Below are 20,149 nucleotides of genomic sequence, written 5' to 3'. Positions count from 1 at the left end.
GAGGCCACGAGTTACTATCTTGAGGCCACGAGATACGTATCTCGAGGCCACGAGTTACTATCTTGAGGCCACGAGATACTATCTTGAGGCCACGAGATACGTATCTCGAGGCCACGAGTTACTATCTTGAGGCCACGAGATACTATCTTGAGGCCACGAGATACGTATCTCGAGGCCACGAGTTACTATCTTGAGGCCACGAGATAGTTATAATTAATTTTTTTTACAAAGTGGGACCAGGGGGGCTCCGTACATTTCCTTTATTTGTTGATTTAAAAGCTGTCAAAATTAAACTATATTAAATTAAACTACATTTTATTGACTATAACAATATTGGAATCAGCCTATTAATTATCCACCATGTGTTATAGTTTTTAACTGCAGAATGTACTTAACATGTGTCCTCAATGGTAGCTACTATGTCCCTGTTCAGGATCATATGTGATGCAAATATGATATAAAAAGTGACACAAAAGTAGCCTGCACCTAGAAAAAAGGAGGAAACTGATTATTTAATGTTATAATTTAATTTAATGTTGAATGAAATACAGAAAATACAATCAAATTAAAGAGCTGTACCGAAAAAGAAACAAAAATATGATTCCTGTCAACTAAAACATGTTATTAGTAGCGCTCCAATGAACATAACCTTGTAACTAGTAAACTAATAAAATATTAAACTAATAACTATGGAATCTTCCTTCTGAGAGTAACAAAATAAAGATTTGGTCATTTGGAGTGCAGTGCCTCAGAAAATGACAAGAGGCTCTGCTTAGCTATGTTTGCACATCAAACAGAGAAAACTATACCCATGTGCGCGCACACACACACACACACACACACACACACACACACACACACACACACACATTCACTCCACTCCACTCAAGACCCCTAAAACCTTTTAGATTGGTCTCAACTGGCCTTAAAAATCATTTATTAAAACTCAGCTAATGAAAAAAAATCCTGCAATGTATCCAGTGCATGTTAAATGCAAGGATGGTTATTTTCTCGTATGCAGTTTTTGAGGTACATATATGTAACCCTTACACCAAGGACCACAAAGTGAGCTGCAGGCTGAAAAATGCTTGCTGGCAAAAATAGTTTGTAATTAAAAGGTACATTGCTGGGTTGACCCAAAAATTCTGAGGTGAGCGACTGCTTTGAAAAAATGGAAGAAATATAGAGGACTGTGATGTTCAGTCTTGTAGATGGTGACTATCGTTTACCATCTTTTACCATAGCCAGTTGGCAAATACTATTTGAAAAACTTTATTCTGTACCTCTACCCTTAAACAGTGTCTGTATGAAAAGGTAGAACAGACAGAAGAGATCAATGCTTACATAAAGTTACACGTCCTTATATCAGGAGGGGCATCATATCAAGAGAAACATTCAGAATAGTATTCTAAATAAAATAATGACTGACCCTTAATCAGGCATTAATCTGACAGAGGCATCCAAAATGGAAAGTAGAGGAAAAGTATCACTTTTAACAGTAACCGATTATTGTAATATAAAGGCCCAACAGTATTTTAGGGACCATTGTTCTGAGCAGTTCAAGGCTTCACTCATGTTGTCTTTTAAACATCAATAAAACTGTAGGTGTACTGTGGTTTGAGTTATTGTGAACTGCTACCAGCCTGAAAAAAGAGGAGAGGGGAGAAAAAAGGATATAATATGCAATTATTCCACCCTTATATGGCTTAAGAATAAGTATGACCATACAGTGTTATCTCAATGCATACACCCACCCTGCTCTCTGCTGGAGGAACAGAGTATGGATTCAGTATACTCCAGAATTTGTAACTGTACTATTAGCACAAGGAGCAAGAGAAAGTAATAGCATCACCCTCTGGCAATAATGTAATGGCTTAAATCTTGCGATTGAATTTGGTTGAAATGATGCAAAACATGATATCTCAGGCTACAATGCAAAATTTAGGCAGCAATGCCATTTTCATTTGAGTAAACAAGATTGAATAAGCTGTGCCTTTACAGAGAGAATCTTTTTGCAGTGATTTTTGTAATGAAGGGGGACATACTGTAGTTCACATATAAAACAGGTGACAACAAGATGAGGAACCTTTCCCCATAAGAACGTAATGACTAGAGGCTGTGGGTTGACACCTTCCCTGCTTTTCAGGTGTCCTCTGTGTGACAAAATTTCACACATCAAATTGGTGAGAGGCACCCATGGGTGCTCTCCCCTACTTCCAAGATTAAGTCAACAGTCTAGGATGGTGAATGATCACTGTCGCCAGCTCGCCAAAGACAACAGAAGCAGAGAGAGAAACATGCAAGGTTGTCTTCAAGTACAGCAGTCCTTCTGTGGTTCACACTCTCATAATGTCAGACGTGTGCACACACACACACACGCACACGCACACACACACACACACACACACACACACACACACACACACACACACACACACACACACACACACACACACACACTCACTCACTCACTCTCTCACTCTCTCATTTCCCAAAACTGCCAAAGTTAGCGAAGGCATCCTGTTTGGGTGAAACCATGGCTGGGTTGATGGAGTGTGCTAGGCTCACTCCTACTCCTGGCACTCCCATGCCTGTCATACCACCCATCATCACTGGAGTGGCCATGCCCATATTCATGCTCATGTTCATTCCCATCATGCCTTGGCTTACAGGAATTCCCCCCATCCCCATTGTCCCCGTGGTCATTGAAGGGGGCATACTCGATGCCAAGGAAGCAGGCATGCCAGTTGCCATTGATGCAGGCATGCCCATCGTCATGGGATTGGCTGGTGGTCTAATGGGTGTCACATGGGGCGGGGAGCTGAGGTTCAGTCCTCCGAAGTTCTGGGCCAACAGGTTAACGGGAGGCACTGCTGCACAGACACATATGGGCAGCAAGGAGTTAATCCACTCTGTTGTACCACATAGGTTGGTCAGATAGTTACACTGATCAATCTTATCTAAAACAATATACATTTAAAAGGTTTACTGACATCAACCTGTCCCACTAAATCACTTGGGGATTTAACTAAAAAATATGTATTTATTTATTTATTTAAGTCCATACATTTATTGACATTTATTTCACACTGTTGTCAGTTACTTCCCAGCTGTATATAACAATAATTCCTAATAGTTCAATAATTACTTATTTAACATGATCTGGACCTGGATAAGCAGCAGAAAATGAATGGATGAATGGATTAACCAATTAAAAAAAAAAGATTAATTTAAGGTGCATACAGTATATGAAATGTACCTCAGGTGAGAGGTCTGAAACAGTTGGTACTGGGGATTTTCCAGCCAGTTTTGCTTTGCTCACATACAAAAACATTTTCAAACTAATATTAATGGCTGGCTAGAAAAAATATTAAAAACTTTTAAATGACATTCAAGACTTTTTAATACCTTTGGCAGCCCTTTTTGTTTTGTTTTTAGGGGGGAAAAAACTTAAATCAATGCTTTTTAAGATATTTTAAGACCCTGCAAAACTTTTTTTTTCTACATCAACATGCTGTGTGAAATGCACAAAGAAAATGAATCACAGTATGAAACATGATACCTGTTTGCTGGATGATATTGTTGAGTGTGGGCGGTGTCTTAGTGGGGTTGAGGCCTGCTGATAGGAAGTCCAGGCTGATGTTGACGGAGGGGTCGGACCAGGTCGACCCTAACGATCCCGGACCTCCAACACCCACCTTCGACTGTTGTCCTATGGGCTGCTGAGATGTCATGCCTCCCAGGCTCTAAAATAAAGTACAAATATTTCATACTTTTATTTACTGCCAAGAACCCAACAGAAAAACTGAAATCAATTAACAGCCTTGAACTGGAACACTTTATATTTATTGAAAATTGAAACAAAAAGCATTCTTAAGGGTGCACTGACTTAAATCTTTGATTAGGTTGGCAGCCATGCTGAAAGTCATCATTAATAGTGCAATTTTATTGCACTATTAATTTAGACTATTAATTTGACCATTGGACCAATACACTCTGGAAGCCTCTGGGTTTTTCTTTCATTGGATTTCATTATCTACAACATTTTCAGATTTTTTTTTTTTTACAGTTTGAGACAAACTAGGCCTTCTTGTAAAGTGTACTGTACTTACCTGTTGAGAGCGAGAAAGGGGCATGGTTGGCATAGCAACAGATGCTCCTCCCAGAGAGAAAGTCATGCTCTGAGAGGCACTCAGCGTTGTAAGTGGGTTAGTTAGTTGATGGTTCACTCCACCCATCAGGTCAAACAGCTCGGCAGAAGGTAGGGCGGAGGCGGGATTAGAGACTGGGGCTGTGGGTGACTGGACGTTGCCAAACAGGTCAGTGACGGGCTGGGAGAGACCGGAGCTAGACGAAACTGGTGGATTGGCCGAGAAAGCATTCCAGTCCCCAAATTCTCCATTTCCATTGGATGGTGCAGAAGCTGGCCACAAGAGAGTAGTGATATGTTTAGTTGTGATAGTTGTGTTCTAAATTGACACTCATTTCTAAAATTCTACAAAAAATCTGAATACATTAAAAAGTATGTACAACATGGCTTTTTTGTCACGCTGGCCCTCATCTGAACTTAAGGGTGCTTTCACACCTTACCTGTTTTGGTTGGGTTAAAACCAAGTTAGTACAAACAATCGAACCCGGGTGCGGGCCACAGAACTGGACCAAGACTGGTACATGATGGTAACACGTATGATCTGACAGTCAAAAGCAGTTAAGACTGCAGTCTGCTATGCTTGTATCCTTCTGTGTACAGTTCATTAAGTCCGTTAAAAAGGGTGTGACAAAGTGATCACACAGTATTACACCCCAGAATTGAGCTGTACAAAGACAGGTCTTTTTTAACCTGTCTCTACCCTTTTGTCATTATTCAAAACTTGCTTTTGATTTGCAGTCTAATAATGCTTATCATCAGTTATTTCTTGTCAGTCACCGGATTTTGATTTCCCTCCTTTGTAAAAAGCCAGTGTGAACATGAACCGGACCAGAACTGAAATGTAACAATGTATACTATTTCCAGGATAGGACTAAAACTAAAACAAACCGGACCAAACAAACCAAACTACAGATGTGAAAGCACCCTCAGATTACAGGAAAAGCTGAAAGAGGCAAGAACAAGTTTACCAGTGGAAGTTGGGAGGCTGGCAGAGGCTGCAGGAGAGGAGAAGTCAGCAAAGCCACCAATGAGGTCAGAACTGCCACCTGGACGGACGGACGGACGGACGGACACACACACACACACACACACACACACACACACACACACACACACACACACACACACACACATTCATACAAAAAGGACAGGACTAACTCTCTTGTCCAACAAAGAATGACACAACTCATACACCACATACGCAAATTTTAAAACCACCTCATTTCTTTGTCATCTTTGTGTGTGTAAAAGTTTGTAGTTACCTGTTGCAGTGCTCTGATTGGATAAAGGGTCGATCACTAGCAGATCAGCTAGACCACTGCTTGAAGACTGCCTGACTGATGACTAAAAAGATAGAAATAGAGAGACACAGTGATTGATTAAACATGTACAATTAAAAATGTATCTCACATTCAGAAAAGCGCGAGTGTTTGTGTGAATACCTTCTCTTCTGGGCTCCTGTCTCCAGTGTAGTGGGCTGCAGCACCAAGGTCCAGAGTCTTGCTACTCGGAGCTCCGCTGCGTTTCCGCGTGGTGGTGGTTGTGGTTTCTGTTGCTTGTGTGATCTGGATGCTCTTCGTTGTGACAGTTTCCTCCTCATCTTTGAACTCAAGGGTTTCCTGCCTGCCGTTTCTCGATGCTCGGTCCTCCTCGGTGTCACTATGGCAACCAAACATGGAGGACATACGAGAAGCGGCACTCAGGAGATTTTGCTATTGATATTGCTAAATGCTATTGCTATTTTTTTTGCTTTGCAATTATTGTATGTCCGTGTGTGTTTGGTTATGTAATGTATAATCCAAGACATAATAATGGTTTGAAGATTTTAAACACATGACAGGGAGGCCAAGAGCCATCTGATGCATTATTTTGATATTTGCGATACCAACACCACTGTGCACAACTAATGCAGCTTGTAGGAACTTTAGTATACACCCTTAAGACCATTTTAAAACAAGCATTCGTTCAGACACATGCAAAATGTAATATGTGTAAGTGTGCATGTGGACATCATCAGTGTGTACATTTACCTGATTCTGTCGGGTGAGTCATCTCGTTCCTTCTTTCTGAACTTGTTGAGTGTGTCATCGATGGTGCTGCCTATCTTGTCACTGATCTCTCCGAGCTTTTCACTAAAGGGGAAAGCTCCTCTGCTCTTATCCCAGTCCTCATCCCACTTACTCCGATCCAACTCATTAGCTGGAAGGAAGAACACATAAAAGGACAGAGAGAGAAAGAGCAAGACTTTGTAAACGTGTGCAGTTTCACAGGTATCCCCCAAAGGACTACACTGATCTACAGTCTCTCATACTAGTCGTATGAAACTCAGAATTTCAGCTGTACAATGCTGTTTAACAATTGCTAGTTTATAGCAAATGTAAGACACTAAAAGCAACAATAAGATTAGAGCTGCAGCAAATTATTATTTGAATATTTTTGCGATTAATTGTTTGGTCTGAAAAATGTCTTGTTCTTGTGTCCGATAACAGTCTAAAATCATAAACTACACAATTTACAATGATATACGGCAGCAAATCCTCACATTGTGGAAGTTGGACCTGGAAAATGTTTGGGATTTTTGGTAATTGGGCAGATGAGAATTAAATACGTAATAAAAAATCTCATGTTGTGTTACATTTTCAGGTAAGTCCCCTGGAATTTTACTTCAGTGGATCAATAGGAGCTTTACATTGTTGCTTAAACAATTAATAATTTGACATAAATCCATGACCGTTTTGATAATTAATTCTTCATTCGTCATTTATCAATTAAAAACACTCCACACATTTCCTGGTTGAAGATCGTCCAATGTGAGGATGATGTTTTGCGTTTTATATCACGACATCTCTTTGGGCTCTTGTGATTTACCTTTTTTTGCAAGATAGATTGATAGATTTAGAGATGAATCAACTAAACAATAATATACCAATTTTTCAAATTCCTTGTTAGTACAGGCAATTCAAGTTTAACTTTTAATATCCATTCAAAAAGTCTTACACTTGCTTTACATGATATCCTTCCTCCAATGCATTTTTCCAAGTTATTAATTATGATTTTAATCCACATCTGACTTGAGCTGTCAAAAGAAGATGTAGTGACTTACAGTTCTTAACGCCTCCTCCTCCTCCTCCTCCTCCTCCTCCTCCTCCTCCTCCTTCCATGCTGTCAGAGGAGACTCCAATGTATTTATCTTTGTTCTTCTTGGCTTTCTTCCTCTCCTCTCTCAGTCTATCGTCGTCCTGGATTAACTCAACCATCTCCTTCACCTTCTGACGCACATTGATGCCCTGATCCTTACCGTTCTCATCTGGACAGATACACAAACAAAAACAAAAAACTATAGTATATATATATAAAATTTGATGTCCTGACCTATCATCTAGTGCCACTGACATACAGTACGCAAGAATTATCACAATCAAAAAGGACCAATAGAAGTTTTACTTAGCACACTGTATTCATGCCCCCCAGAGAATTAACCTTTCTATTTTAGAAACAAATTGATCTTTCTAAAAGTGACGCGTCTAATATGCACACAAGATATCTCACATTTACATAAAAGTAAAAGAATACTAAGAAAAAGTTAAACCAATGAAAATGTAGCCAATTTTTATTTAGAGACTCACCAATAAAGTGGTAGTTTTCTAAAGATCGCAGGTCATAGATGTGTTCTCTGGCACTGGTGACAACTCTTTCAGACCCATTCCTGATCAAATAAGCCAGCAGCAGTAAAGCCTGGCAGAGGAAGATAAAGAGAAATAGTAAGAGATGAAGTGAAAGACATGATTAGAGAGTTAACTATGGGGGGCGGGATGTAGCCAGAATGACTTAGTGAGAAATAATCTTTTCTAAAAAAAAAATGTTGAAGGCCAGTTCTGCTTTACTCAACTGTCTCCTCTCCTAAACTCATCTTAATTGCTCTCTAAAAAAATCCAAATTCATTCATTCTTTCTTGGCTCTTGCATAATTTATAATATTTGCATATCATTCTTATGATTTTGCGGGCAGGAAACAAGAATGTAGTTGAGATGCACTGCTCTGATCTTTGTACTATACATATACAGGATGCATACATCTGTATCTGTGTTCAATTTTTGTGCAAAGTATTTATTGTTGTATTTTCAATAAAAAGAAAGAGAAACAGGAGCCAAAAATGTCTTGATCCAGTTAGTCGTGTAAACACTGGAACCCATGTGGGTGTCTGTGTCTGTGTTGCACAATGGATACAACACAGGCACACCAGGGAAACAACCAACCAACCTGCCAACCAGAGTGTAACCATACCTTGTAGACTCGTCTCCAGTTCTTCTTGTTGTCCTTTAGCATCCTGGTCCACAGCATGTTCATCACTTCTGGGAACTGCTCATACATAAAGGTAGATCTGCACAAACACACAATCAAAAATATTATAGTTCTAGGAAAGCCCAAAACCAAAGCATAATCAGGTCTAGTGATTAGAGCCTTACTTGTCTTTCTAACAGAACTCTTATTTCTTCTTTTTGTGTGTAATGACACAATACAGTACCTGCTACCTTGTGTGCTTGTATTTGCGCGCACATACAGTACAGAAACTGTGTATATTTGTGTGTTACACATACTTGGCTATTTCTCCCATCAATTGTCCGGAGGGTCCCCAGGGGTCGTCATTGGTGGCCTCTCTCACCTTAGACTCGATCTCTGAGTAGTTCATCACCACATTAGTGCTGTTGACACAAACATATATTTTCTTCATAAATTACATCAATAAATATCCGTATTACCATCAATATTTCAAACATGTAAAGGTGAAAACATGTGGCTTTACTCTCTTGTCTTTTCTGTTGACTTATTGGGAACACAAAGCTTATTATTCTTCTTCGTCTTTCGGTCAGTCAGCCTTGCTGGTTATCAGCAAATGATTTGGGCTGATTCCCTTCACACTCCGCTGACAATAACGGTGGAAAAACAGGATTATCACAACAAAAACATTCATGCAGGTGTCATACACAACGAAATCAAGTAAGACAAAGAGAATCTCAGCTCACTGAATTATGAATGGCAGCTTTCTAAAAGCCTGTGTCCTGGCCACAGCACTTCAAAGGCCAGACATACACAAGCATAGTGTAAGAAAATATTCAGCTGTTTGGGGCACAAATGGATGTGAGTCTGTTGTATGCAGTGTGTGCCTCTGTATGTGTGTGTGTGTGTGTGTGTGTGTGTGTGTGTGTGTGTAAAACAGTGAGGTAAACATGGCCAAAGCTCCTCATAAATAATGTTTGCTTCCTGTCCTCTTTGTTTTTGTGGGCTCACCAGCTGCTGTGTTTGTTTTTTGGCAAAAAAACACAGCCAAAAGCACTGCAACGTGAAACACACCTCTCACTCTCCAACACGGCTCTTCCTTATCTACTGCTCCCCGAGCCTGTCATTCCTCCCTCCTTCACCTGGCCTTTTTTCAAATTTCTGTCTCCTTCACTTCATTTTCTATCCTAATTTTTCTCCTGCTCCTCGCTTTTTCCAATCCCACGATCCTATCATTACTCCTTTACTCTGCCACCCTCGCAGCTAAAGGAAAATAAGAAGCATCTTCAGTACAGAAGCTGCCTTTGACTGTGTTACTGTCAGCAGGTAAGTCAGACAGACAGAGAGCTCCATAATAGCGTGACTCTTAAACTGCAGGAAAAGCAAGGACGCCGCTGCCAGCTCTGTTGAGGTAGATCAATAATAGAGTGTATTCATCATGCCCAGGCTGGCCCAACTAACAGCTGGTGGGAGCTCCATCTAAAGCTCTGTTGAGCTCTCGGTCTGTTTTCTATGCCGTATATTCCCTCTTCTAATCTTCTTTCTTCAGTCTACTCATTTATCTCTCCTTTATGCAACTTTCTTCTATCGACCTACTCTTCTTTCTTTATTACATTTGTGATATAATTGGTTCTTTTGAGCGGAGCTAACTGGAGAAGGTCTAGGATATGATTTGGAATATTAAAAACGGATTTAAGGACAACTTCCTCTTGGAAGCCTTGTTGTCCATACAAAAATGTATATCATCTCCACAATCTTTTTTTCCAAGAGGTTTTTCGGTCAAAATGTATGTAAGAATTGATCAATCTCCATAAAATCAAAATATGCTTTTGGCATACCGTACCCTCCTTGTCACTGGGCACTGTGTTTTTCTATAACTTATTTTTTTAAGGTTTCAGTGCTTATACAACACCCACACAATATGCATCTCATAGTAGCCTGCATTTAACCTTGTTTGCAGGATTTATATTAAAACTGAAAGTGCACATTAACAACCCACATGGAGTTTTAATTACCTCAGGTACAAAAACTCAACTGCATTAGACTGAAATGTATTTGTAATATATTTTTACTAGAAAGAATACAAGAAACACCTCTTAATCTTATGCAGTCCAGTTCAACATCGCTGCAAACTACAACCTCATTAATATAAAATATAGTTAAAGTAACACCTCTCTGACAGACAGTGTCAATCAATCAAAACTTAACATTATTCTCTTTGTAAAGCTGTAATTTATGACTGAGCAGCTGTTGTATTGGATCACATTAGATCTTACAGGTAAATAAAGTGGCCACTGAGTGTATAATCCAAGCCACAAAATAAATAATAATTGGTTCATCATCATTACTGTATGCACAAATTGCATTCTGATAACAGGCATGTATACTTCACTAAAATGTATTCAAAATAAGAAATGAATACCGACATACAAACTCTAAAAATGAATAACAGCTGAACTAAAAAACAGGAACCGCTGTGTAACCTGTGTTATAACATTGAACATGCTTCTCTGGTGTAAGGTTATAACATCAAACAAGGGGATGTACTGATCAGAAGCAGTATAGTCAATATCAATCCAAAACTAGCCAAAGCATTGGATTATATTTCAGAAAAAGATACATAATAAAATACAAACTATTTATAGGCAGCTCAAGTGTTATTTGAGAGGCAAAAAAAGATTTTGATGTATAATGCTATTGCAGATTCAAGGCTGTATTGATGAAAATTATGTATCAAGCCATTGCCTGGATGTGTGCACACTTGGTCCCTGACCGTCCCTCATATCAAGCCATTGTCACATAACACTGACTGTGAGAAATTAGAATCAGTGTTTAAGAGGAGTATCTAAAAAGTTGATGTGTGACAGACCGATGCACCACTGACGAGTGATTGATGAGACTGATATTTCAAACAGAGCAAAATCTGTTTTTTGGTCACTCTATAGAAATAAAAGTCTGATTGTAAAGGCACTATTTTTACGAGATTAATGTGTATAGTAAGTTCATTCATGAGATTAGTTTGAACTGAACCAACACTCTTTAGATCTGTTTTTCCATTTCTCTCATCTTTCAACTGTTATTGTTATAATGGTCGCTGGTTCAAGTCCCCATCCGGACCGAAATACGGAGGTGGACTGGTAGCTGGAGAGGTGCCAGTTCACCTCTTGGGCACTGCCAAGGTGCCCTTGAGCAAGGCACCGAACCCCCCCAAACCGCTCAGGGCGCCTGTTCAGCAGTCGCAGCCCACTCACTCTGACATCTCTCCATTAGTGCATGTAAAAGGACCTGAGCATGTGTGTGTGTGTGTGTGTGTGTGTGTGTGTGTGTGTGTGTGTGTGTGTGTGTGTGTGTGTATTTCAGGCCTGTGTGCAGTGTGTAATAACAACAGAGTGTAAATTGTAATTTCCCCATTGGGGATCAATAAAAGAGTATAAATTGAGTATAAATTCCTTGCATGTGTGCACACACTTGGCCAATGAAGCTGATTCTGATTATTGTTGCTCTATTGAACATATGATGATGATTTGTGAAGCTACTTAAACCTGTTTTATTTTATCTACTACAAACCTAGCCCTCCAGATAGGGGCACCATCCTCATCAAGTTATTTACTTGGTTATTAAATAAAATGTCCTGTTACAAGAAACAGATTTACTTACGTATTTCAATTAACTCAAAGCATCAGTGCATCTTCCATTTTTTTGTGGATTTGGGTTTTACATAAGAAAGATATTCATATAACTCAGTGTGCCTCTTGGAACAAACAGGACAGAAAGCTGTTGTTCTCCCTCCTGTTCATGGGTTACAGTATATACATTATACTGCAGTTTACACTTGCAACAATAGATTTCACAAAGACACACATCACAAAGAAGCATGGTTAGTCTAGTGCTCAGACAAACAACACGATGTAGTAGGCTGCAGCAACACCAGCATTAGCTACTACCGTATGATCTGTTTGGCCAACAAGCTGTGTTGTCTTAACTGTCTGGGACCATGGGGGCATGGGCCTCGTTGAGACATGGTTGGTCTCTAATTGGCAGGAAATGTACTACAATTCAATAGCCACTTAGCTTGCCATCGTTGATGCTTAGCTTTCTACTCGGGATATAATGTTAGGTTAATGCATGGTGGAGGTAGCGGGCATCACCAGGGTGGTACAGGGGCGTGATTCTGCAGCAGCACCGACACAAACAGTACACAGAACCGACCTGGGCTTAGCAATGCTAGCGGAATTAGCTAACTGGATAGCTTTCGTTGTGGATCGGAAATGAATACATTTGCTGTGTGTAATATTGTTTTTTACTGGCCTATATGAACAAGTGTTGAAAAATGTACAATGTTTGAAGCCATTGTAAAACACACATCTCTATTTATGCCACATGGTTGAAGATTGGCAGCTAGCCAGCTAGCCGGAGCTAACAGCTGAGGGGGCTATCGCTGTGACGTCACGGACCGTATCCTCTCCTCTGTCAGCGATAAAAGCTGCTGATGCTGCCCGGCTAGCCGGTTAGCTTAGCAGCCACTTAACGGTTTAGCCAGTGCAAACAGCTCCACCTGCTCCTCGGTACTCACGCTTTGTCCACCAGCTCTCTGACTTTCCACATATTCAGCATCTCCGCACGGAACTGCGGGTTCGCCGCCTCGATACTGCGTCGCCCCGTGTCTCTACGCCCCACAAGATAGAGAGTAGGTATCCGGTTACCGACGAGAATCCCCCCCCTACTCCTCGATGAGCTCCGGTAGTACAGATGCGGTTAACGGATCGGCCCCAGTTGCTACGGAAACGTCATTCTCTGCCTACGTCACTGAAGCGTCAAGATGTTCCCTCGCTCGCGAACTGTATCATATCTAATACATGTAGGTCTATCATGTACGTACATTTAGGGTAAAGTTCAAAGCAAAATGACGCAGGAACATTGAGGCAATGAATATGATATAATTGAATCTTTGTTGATTTCTGTAAGGTGATCCAAAACAGCCCATTTACACATTGTGTGTGTGTGTGTGTGTGTGTGTGTGTGTGTGTGTGTGTGTGTGTGTGTCAGTCACATTTGGCTGTGTTGGGCACACTTAGAAACAGTTTTTGCCTATAGTAACCTACACAAATATTTTATTTACAGTTTATGCCAGACTTATCTCCGCAGTTTTGCAAACCAAAATCCAGCTAGGGTGTCTGTGGCACCTATTCTTAATATTGCATTTAATAGCCTACATTAATACATTTCATTTTTAGCTTTTATATAAAATAATGGTAGCCTTAAAGTAGCCTATATTTTGATGCTGCTCAAGGATCAATAATTGTGGAAGAATCCTGCTTCTCAAAAGGCTATTAAATGGAACTGCATGTCCATCTCCAGAGCTTTAATGAAAGTTCATGTGTGTATGAGATGAAGGTTGTGATTGTGTGAAAGGTAAAGAGAAGCACCGGATAAAAGACTAATCAACAGAAATCTCTCCAAAGTTAAGGTTAAACAAAAATGAACAGGGTCAAAATCACCAGCTTTAAAAAAAAATATGTAGGCTGGGCACCCAGATAGCTCAGTTGGAATAGCGGGTGCCCATATATAGAGGTTCACTCCCCGACGCAGCCGGCTGGGGTTCGACTCCGACCTGCGGCCCTTTGCTGCATGTCATTCCCTCTCTCTCCCCTTTCATGTTTTCAGCTGTCCTGTCAAAAATAAAGGCCCCAAATACCCCAAAATAAATATAGGCTATATAGCAGAATTCAAAGTCATGTTTCTAAAATGTCCTTGTGGATTTTTGGTTTGTTTTAAATGTAAATGTCTGTTAGGAGGGTTTTCTTGTCTTGTGATTGTTCATTAGTGTCTTCAGCATCAGATCAATTAACACTGCCATGCTGAATCTGTTCCTGGCTCATCCTCGGAGTCCACATTGTATTATTGATATGTTGGCTCAGTTATTTAGGTCCCCAATCTGGTCTAGATTAAATTAGAATACGGAACAGAATAAAGACGTGTGTCTGAAAGAGTGATGGTCATACGACAAAACGCCAGCGTCTGTATTTCTGTTTGATTGTTTCTTTCAATCTTTCTTTGTGGGCGTGTGTCCTTTGTCTCATTGAAGGTTTGGATACTTCATATTTTATTTTTTGTAGGCTATTAACTACGGATGTGTTATGACTAATGTTTTGTTGCTTTAGTACTCTTAATTGTTTAGGTTTTGGTTTAAAGGTTTGAATTTATTTAAATTATAAAGTATTTTAACAAATGTCAGTAGGCTATAGCAAGAACAACAAATTACTAGCTAGCCTACTATTGCTTTATGACTGTATTAACCCTAATTAAGTAGCCTATTTTCTTTTCATTGATAGTTTGTTTTTCAATTATTCTGTTAAAACTGTTACTTTTAAATTATAGCCTACGTATTAGCCTATGTATTAAGAATTAGGCTATGTGAGCACAGTGGGGATGTTTATGGGAGCAACTAACGTAATGCATACTGTAGTGTGTGGGAGAAAGTTATCTTTCTCATCCCCTTCAGAGCATTTAAACATGTTGTGGGCTAAGTGGGTTTTCTGCCCCAGTGGCTGAGGAAAGAAACTCCCTCACTGGGCTAGCAGGTGAAGAAAAAAAAAAAATCCTCATTAAGGCTACATTTCACCCCTTATTATTATTCTTTGTTTTATGACGGGCCCCTTCTGTCTCTGATTCAAGTCAATCTACAGTGATAGCCAGGTTGCCATGGTGATCGTCCTGCAGCAGCATAGTAACAACCTCAGCACCGGCCACAGCTCGGTGTCGGACCCCGCGGCCGGCGGGCTGAGCCGGGCGGATCACACCGCGGCAGCCGTAGTCCTCGGGTTCATCCTGGTCCTGGGCTTCCTCGGTAACCTACTGGTGCTCCTGGTGTTCTCGCGCTTCCCCGGGCTGGTGACTCCGGTGAACCTGCTGCTGATCAACATCAGCGCCAGCGACATGCTCGTCTGCATCTTCGGAACTCCCCTCAGCTTCGCGGCCAACGTGCGCGGCCGGTGGCTGACCGGGTCCTACGGGTGCCGGTGGTACGGTTTCTCCAACGCGTTTTTCGGTGAGTGACATGGTATTTATAGTCTTGCATTGCCAGACCTATCTCTACAGCGTGGATATTTGAAACTGCTGCATGAAAATTAGAACATAATGTGACTCCAAGAACCAAAGAAGCCTAGTATCAAAATATAGACCTAAGTACCGAAATGAAACCACTTAAATATTGCAGCTGGTAAAAGTGGAGCTAATTTTAATTAGGCTACTTTATATTTATTAGCTTTCTCTAGGCCTAGGCCTATTGCAGGAGCTTGTGAATTTACTCAATAAAGTCTTGATGGCCTAATAATACATTATAATTTATTCGTTGATTATATTTTGTATTATTAATCTGAATCTGGAAAGTAACTTGTAGCTAATGTCTTAGTAGGCTAGATGAGTAAAAAGTACAATATTTGTATCTGAAATGTAGTGGAGTGTAGAAGTAGCCTATAAAGCAGCAGAAAATGGAAATAATTAAGTAAAGTTGGCCTACAAGTAGCTCCAAATTGTACTGTACTTCCTAAATATAGGCTACTATAGAATTTTGAACATTATTGCACTTGCCACTTTATTACTAGACCTACTTGCATGAAAAAAGAGTCAAAAGCAATAAGAAAAGAGAAAAGAGAAACGTATTTGTTAAAAATCTGAAATTTCTTTGAAAATGTATGCATTGTCTGTAAATGATGTTTGTGTCTGTGTGGTTTCTGTATTTATTTGTCTTTTCTTTGTCTATCACTGTGTATCTTGATGCAGACCTGGCTCCAGATGCAGATTGTTATAAACATTTTCTATTCAATTTAAGTACTTTTGTTCATTATACAATCTATATAATTTGTTCTCTAACTGTTGTCCTTTGTTATGGTGTCTCTCTCTGTCAGGTGTAGTATCTCTGGTGTCTCTGTCTCTGCTGTCCTTTGAGCGGTACTCTGTGGTGCTCTGCAGAACCCAGTCGGACTCTTCTCAGTACTGCAGGGCCAGGCTTGCTGTCGTGGCCTCCTGGCTCTACTCGCTGGTCTGGACTCTGCCACCGCTGCTGGGCTGGAGCAGGTCTGTTACTGCTTAAATATTAACCCATCATCATCACTCACGAGATCATTCATTCACTTATTGGCTGCTGATGATGCTAAAACTGGGAGGAAAGTGTGTGCTGGTTTATTCACTTAATAAAAAATGTAATTAAGAAGTGAGTGTTTTAAAAGAAAGTAACTTTACGGAGCCACATGTTGGTCATCCGCAAAAGTAGGCTAAAATGTGAATAAATGAATAAAAGAAAATTAGTCATTTTGCAATTCCAAACAGAGAGATATTAAACAGATCATGGCACAGATAGAACTTTATAATGTTAAACATGCAGCACATGAAATCAGAGCATATGTTGTGTGTTATGGAGCAGCTATGGCCCAGAGGGTCCTGGCACCATCTGCTCCATCCAATGGCACCAGCGCTCAACGACAGCTCGCTCCTACATCAGCTGTTTGTTCATCTTTTGCCTGCTGCTTCCGCTGCTGCTCATGTTCTTCTGCTACGGGAGGATCCTGCTGGCTGTGCGAGCAGTGGAGAGACAGGTGAGCGTGCGGGATAACCTTTGATCCCTCTGTGATGACATTGTGTGTCTACTAGTGTTTGTGAAAGCAGCGTCTGTGTGTGTGTGTGTGTGTGTGTGTGTGTTCAGGTCACCAGGATCAACCAGTCCTCAGCTGAGCGGAGGGAAGTCCTTGTAATGGTGGTCTCCATGGTGACTGGCTACCTATTGTGCTGGATGCCATACGGAGTTGTGGCGATGCTCGCCACCTTTGGACAGCCCGGCGTTGTGCCGCCTGCAGCCAGTTTAATCCCGTCCCTGCTGGCAAAGACCAGCACCGTCCTCAACCCTGTTATTTATGTGCTGCTCAACAAACAGGTAACAGTGATTCCCTGTAAATATCTAACACAGAGTCATCACAGGACAGTCACCCTCCTTCTAAGTGAGATTTGCTTTTATTCAACTCCAAACAACAAAGCTAAAGGGGCATGTCTGCTAATACAACACCTTTGCTAGGCCTCACCAATTAAAGGATAGGTTCACACTTAATCACAGAAAAAGTTTTTTAACCTCATGTTTATTCCTAAAATTCTGCTGCACCAAAACTGCTTAACCACAGCTTAATAAGCATTTTGCAACACGCTGAGTCTCAATTTCAATGTTTTCTTTTTATAATTTAACCAATATAATCAAACATTGACACACCAGCATCCTAGTTGAAAGAGTATTCCACCAATTTAGCACTGCATTCCTATAACATCTCACGACTCACGATGCATCATTAAAAATAAGGATCAACATATATTAAGCACAACCAGATATCTGTTTTATTCCACACATTCTTCTTCCCTGTCAAAACCTGTCGCCTACATTACCAACAATGCAACTTGACTGCCAAAAGTTCTGTGTGATTAGCGGCTAATATAGCCTTGAGTTGCTAGCTTTAAGCAGTGTAAGGAGTGGGCTACAGAGTTCTGGTAAGATCACTCTTTCTAACTCCACACCTCCAGAGTTTTTTTCATTTTCAAACTTAGTCTGACTCAAGTGACATCACTAACACAAATGACTTTATACAACTTTTTTTCACATAGTAGGCATGGTTTTTCCTAAGACCTTTAAACAGACGTTGATGTGTAAAATTGGTGGCACTCCCCTTTAATAATCAGCTGCCCATATGTACATTAAAAGAGTTTCTTCTGTCCATAATGGCTTTGAAATGCATTTTAAGGAGGGCCGTAGCTCCTCCAGCTCTTTGATTAAAGTTGCACTAAGAAGGGATCTCTTTACAGCCAGACAGGAGGAATGATTATGAGTGCATATGTGGTGTCTTTAGTTGTTGATTGCTGTGATGCTGTATGGAAGAGGGATTCGCTGACACTGATCTTGATTATAAAAAGGTTTATTACATCAAAGATTTCAGCATCAATTTACAGACTCCATGGAAATCTGGAGAGACGACAGACCTGATCTTCCAAAAAGTCGCTCTGAAGTTCTGCTGTTAAAACATGATATATATTTCGTGCATTGTATACATAAGGTGGGGGTGTGAGTATATGATTGGAGTAGGGAACTGACCATTTAAGGCCCCATACATGGTATAGCTCCAACAAAATATCTTCTGTCTTAGGGGGCCCCTTCTAATGTTAACAGCTTCCAAATGTTTCAGCAACAGTAGGGTAAAGTTCATAGGAATTCCCTTATATGGCAAACCTTAAGTCAAAGTTGTAAATCTTCAGATACCACACATACATGTACATACAGTATGGGCATGTGAGCATTGTTTTAAGACAGACTTAAAGAAAATGTGAACCTCTCTTTGAAAGCAATAATATAGTGTAGTGTGTATACTGTAAACACTCAATTTGTTTCAATTTGGTCAAACCAATTTGCAGCGACGCATGTGCCCCACCAACGTCATTTTCAGTCATTCAAAGCAGCCGTAGCGGTTTACATTTTTCACATTTCATTGCACATTTCGCCTATAACCAACATCCTTTGTGATTACATCCCACCTCACCTCCTCTGTTTGTGTGTCTTTCAGTTCTCCAGGTGTTTCCTGTACATGATCAGGTGCAGCTCAGAAGCCCCACCCCGCCCCGCCCAGTTCACCACACATTACCCAGCAGCAGGGGTGTGTGGCATCACACTCCCAACCCACCAACAGATGAACAAAACACAGCAGGTGCCATGTTCACATCCAGAGCCCAACAGGTACAGCGGCCCGCTCTGGTGCTAGTGGCTCAATATTCAACATAGAGGTCAAAGGTCACCCTTAGCTCAATGATCAATGAAAAAAAAGATTCTTCCACTTTTTTCCTTTATTTGAGATATTTATAAACAAAAAAAGCAAAATGCTGCAGGAATGTTTTTTGTTCTTCTATTCTAGAAATGTCTGTGTTCGACCTGTTCTGTTGAGGAATCTAGTGGACCGTATAGCTCCATGTAGCCTAAAGGTATAATTCCCCCTCAAAATGATCCTTTGTATGTTAATTACTCACCCTGTGTTACCTTGAATTTGAAGACAATTTTTTTCCAGAGTGAACAAAGAATTCCTATTGCTATTACAATTCATTCTCCATTTTTTCTTCATTCACTGTGGATGCATGAAGAGGCAAGAATTCAAGGTAGCACGGGGTGAGTAATTGATACATGATAATTTTAAGGGTGAATTATTCCTTCCATTTTTTTTATGTTTGTAGCCTAACTGTTTTTCACAGCAGCAGTCAGATGTATGTTTGTATTGTCTGCTGCACTGTATTACCTCAGTCCATTTTTTAATTTTGTAGCTCATTTTGTGTTCTAATCATATGGGCATATACTTATAGATTAAACTACAGTATTATCATCTTTAATATGTTTCTTTTTAACAGTTATTATATTAAAGTCAAAACAAGAGACAAGTTTGACTACATGTAAATTTGGACATTATTTCTAAGTGTGACTGTTTTCGACAGAATATTTTTGTCTGCTCTGTAAAAACAAAACAAAAAAACTTGCCAAGAAGGGCAATCAGGTTATTTTGTGTCTTTGCACCACTAGTAGCTGACTGTCAAACATACAGTAGTATGATGGAGTGGAGTGAGGAAAGCGTTATTTATGGTTCTGTGGAGGCTCCACGCAGAGCTTTTGCCGTAGCCTAAAGGCTGATTTATGCTTCTGCGTCGAATCGA

At 40.3% G+C, this 20,149-nt stretch overlaps 1 protein-coding gene and 1 pseudogene across 1 annotated transcript; one reads left to right on the top strand and one right to left on the bottom strand.

Moving 5' to 3' along the window:
• Window positions 1-1,935: 1,935 nt before the first annotated feature.
• LOC116037078 (clathrin interactor 1) lies at window positions 1,936-13,272 on the bottom strand. Its single transcript, XM_031280842.2, has 12 exons — window positions 13,002-13,272; window positions 8,749-8,853; window positions 8,435-8,531; window positions 7,777-7,885; window positions 7,254-7,457; window positions 6,181-6,349; window positions 5,593-5,809; window positions 5,413-5,494; window positions 5,119-5,196; window positions 4,113-4,423; window positions 3,563-3,746; window positions 1,936-2,873 (listed from the first exon to the last, which is right to left on the bottom strand). The coding sequence occupies exons 1-12, from the start codon at window positions 13,040-13,042 to the stop codon at window positions 2,485-2,487; spliced, it is 1,986 nt and encodes a 661-aa protein (XP_031136702.1). The 5' UTR covers window positions 13,043-13,272; the 3' UTR covers window positions 1,936-2,484.
• Window positions 13,273-14,980: 1,708 nt separating this feature from the next.
• Window positions 14,981-19,839, top strand: LOC116036957 (annotated as a pseudogene).
• Window positions 19,840-20,149: the final 310 nt, after the last annotated feature.

This window comes from Sander lucioperca, chromosome 13 (genome assembly GCF_008315115.2).
Source record: "Sander lucioperca isolate FBNREF2018 chromosome 13, SLUC_FBN_1.2, whole genome shotgun sequence".
In the NCBI taxonomy this organism is placed as follows: domain Eukaryota; kingdom Metazoa; phylum Chordata; class Actinopteri; order Perciformes; family Percidae; genus Sander; species Sander lucioperca.
This window is presented reverse-complemented; position numbering and strand designations above follow the sequence as displayed.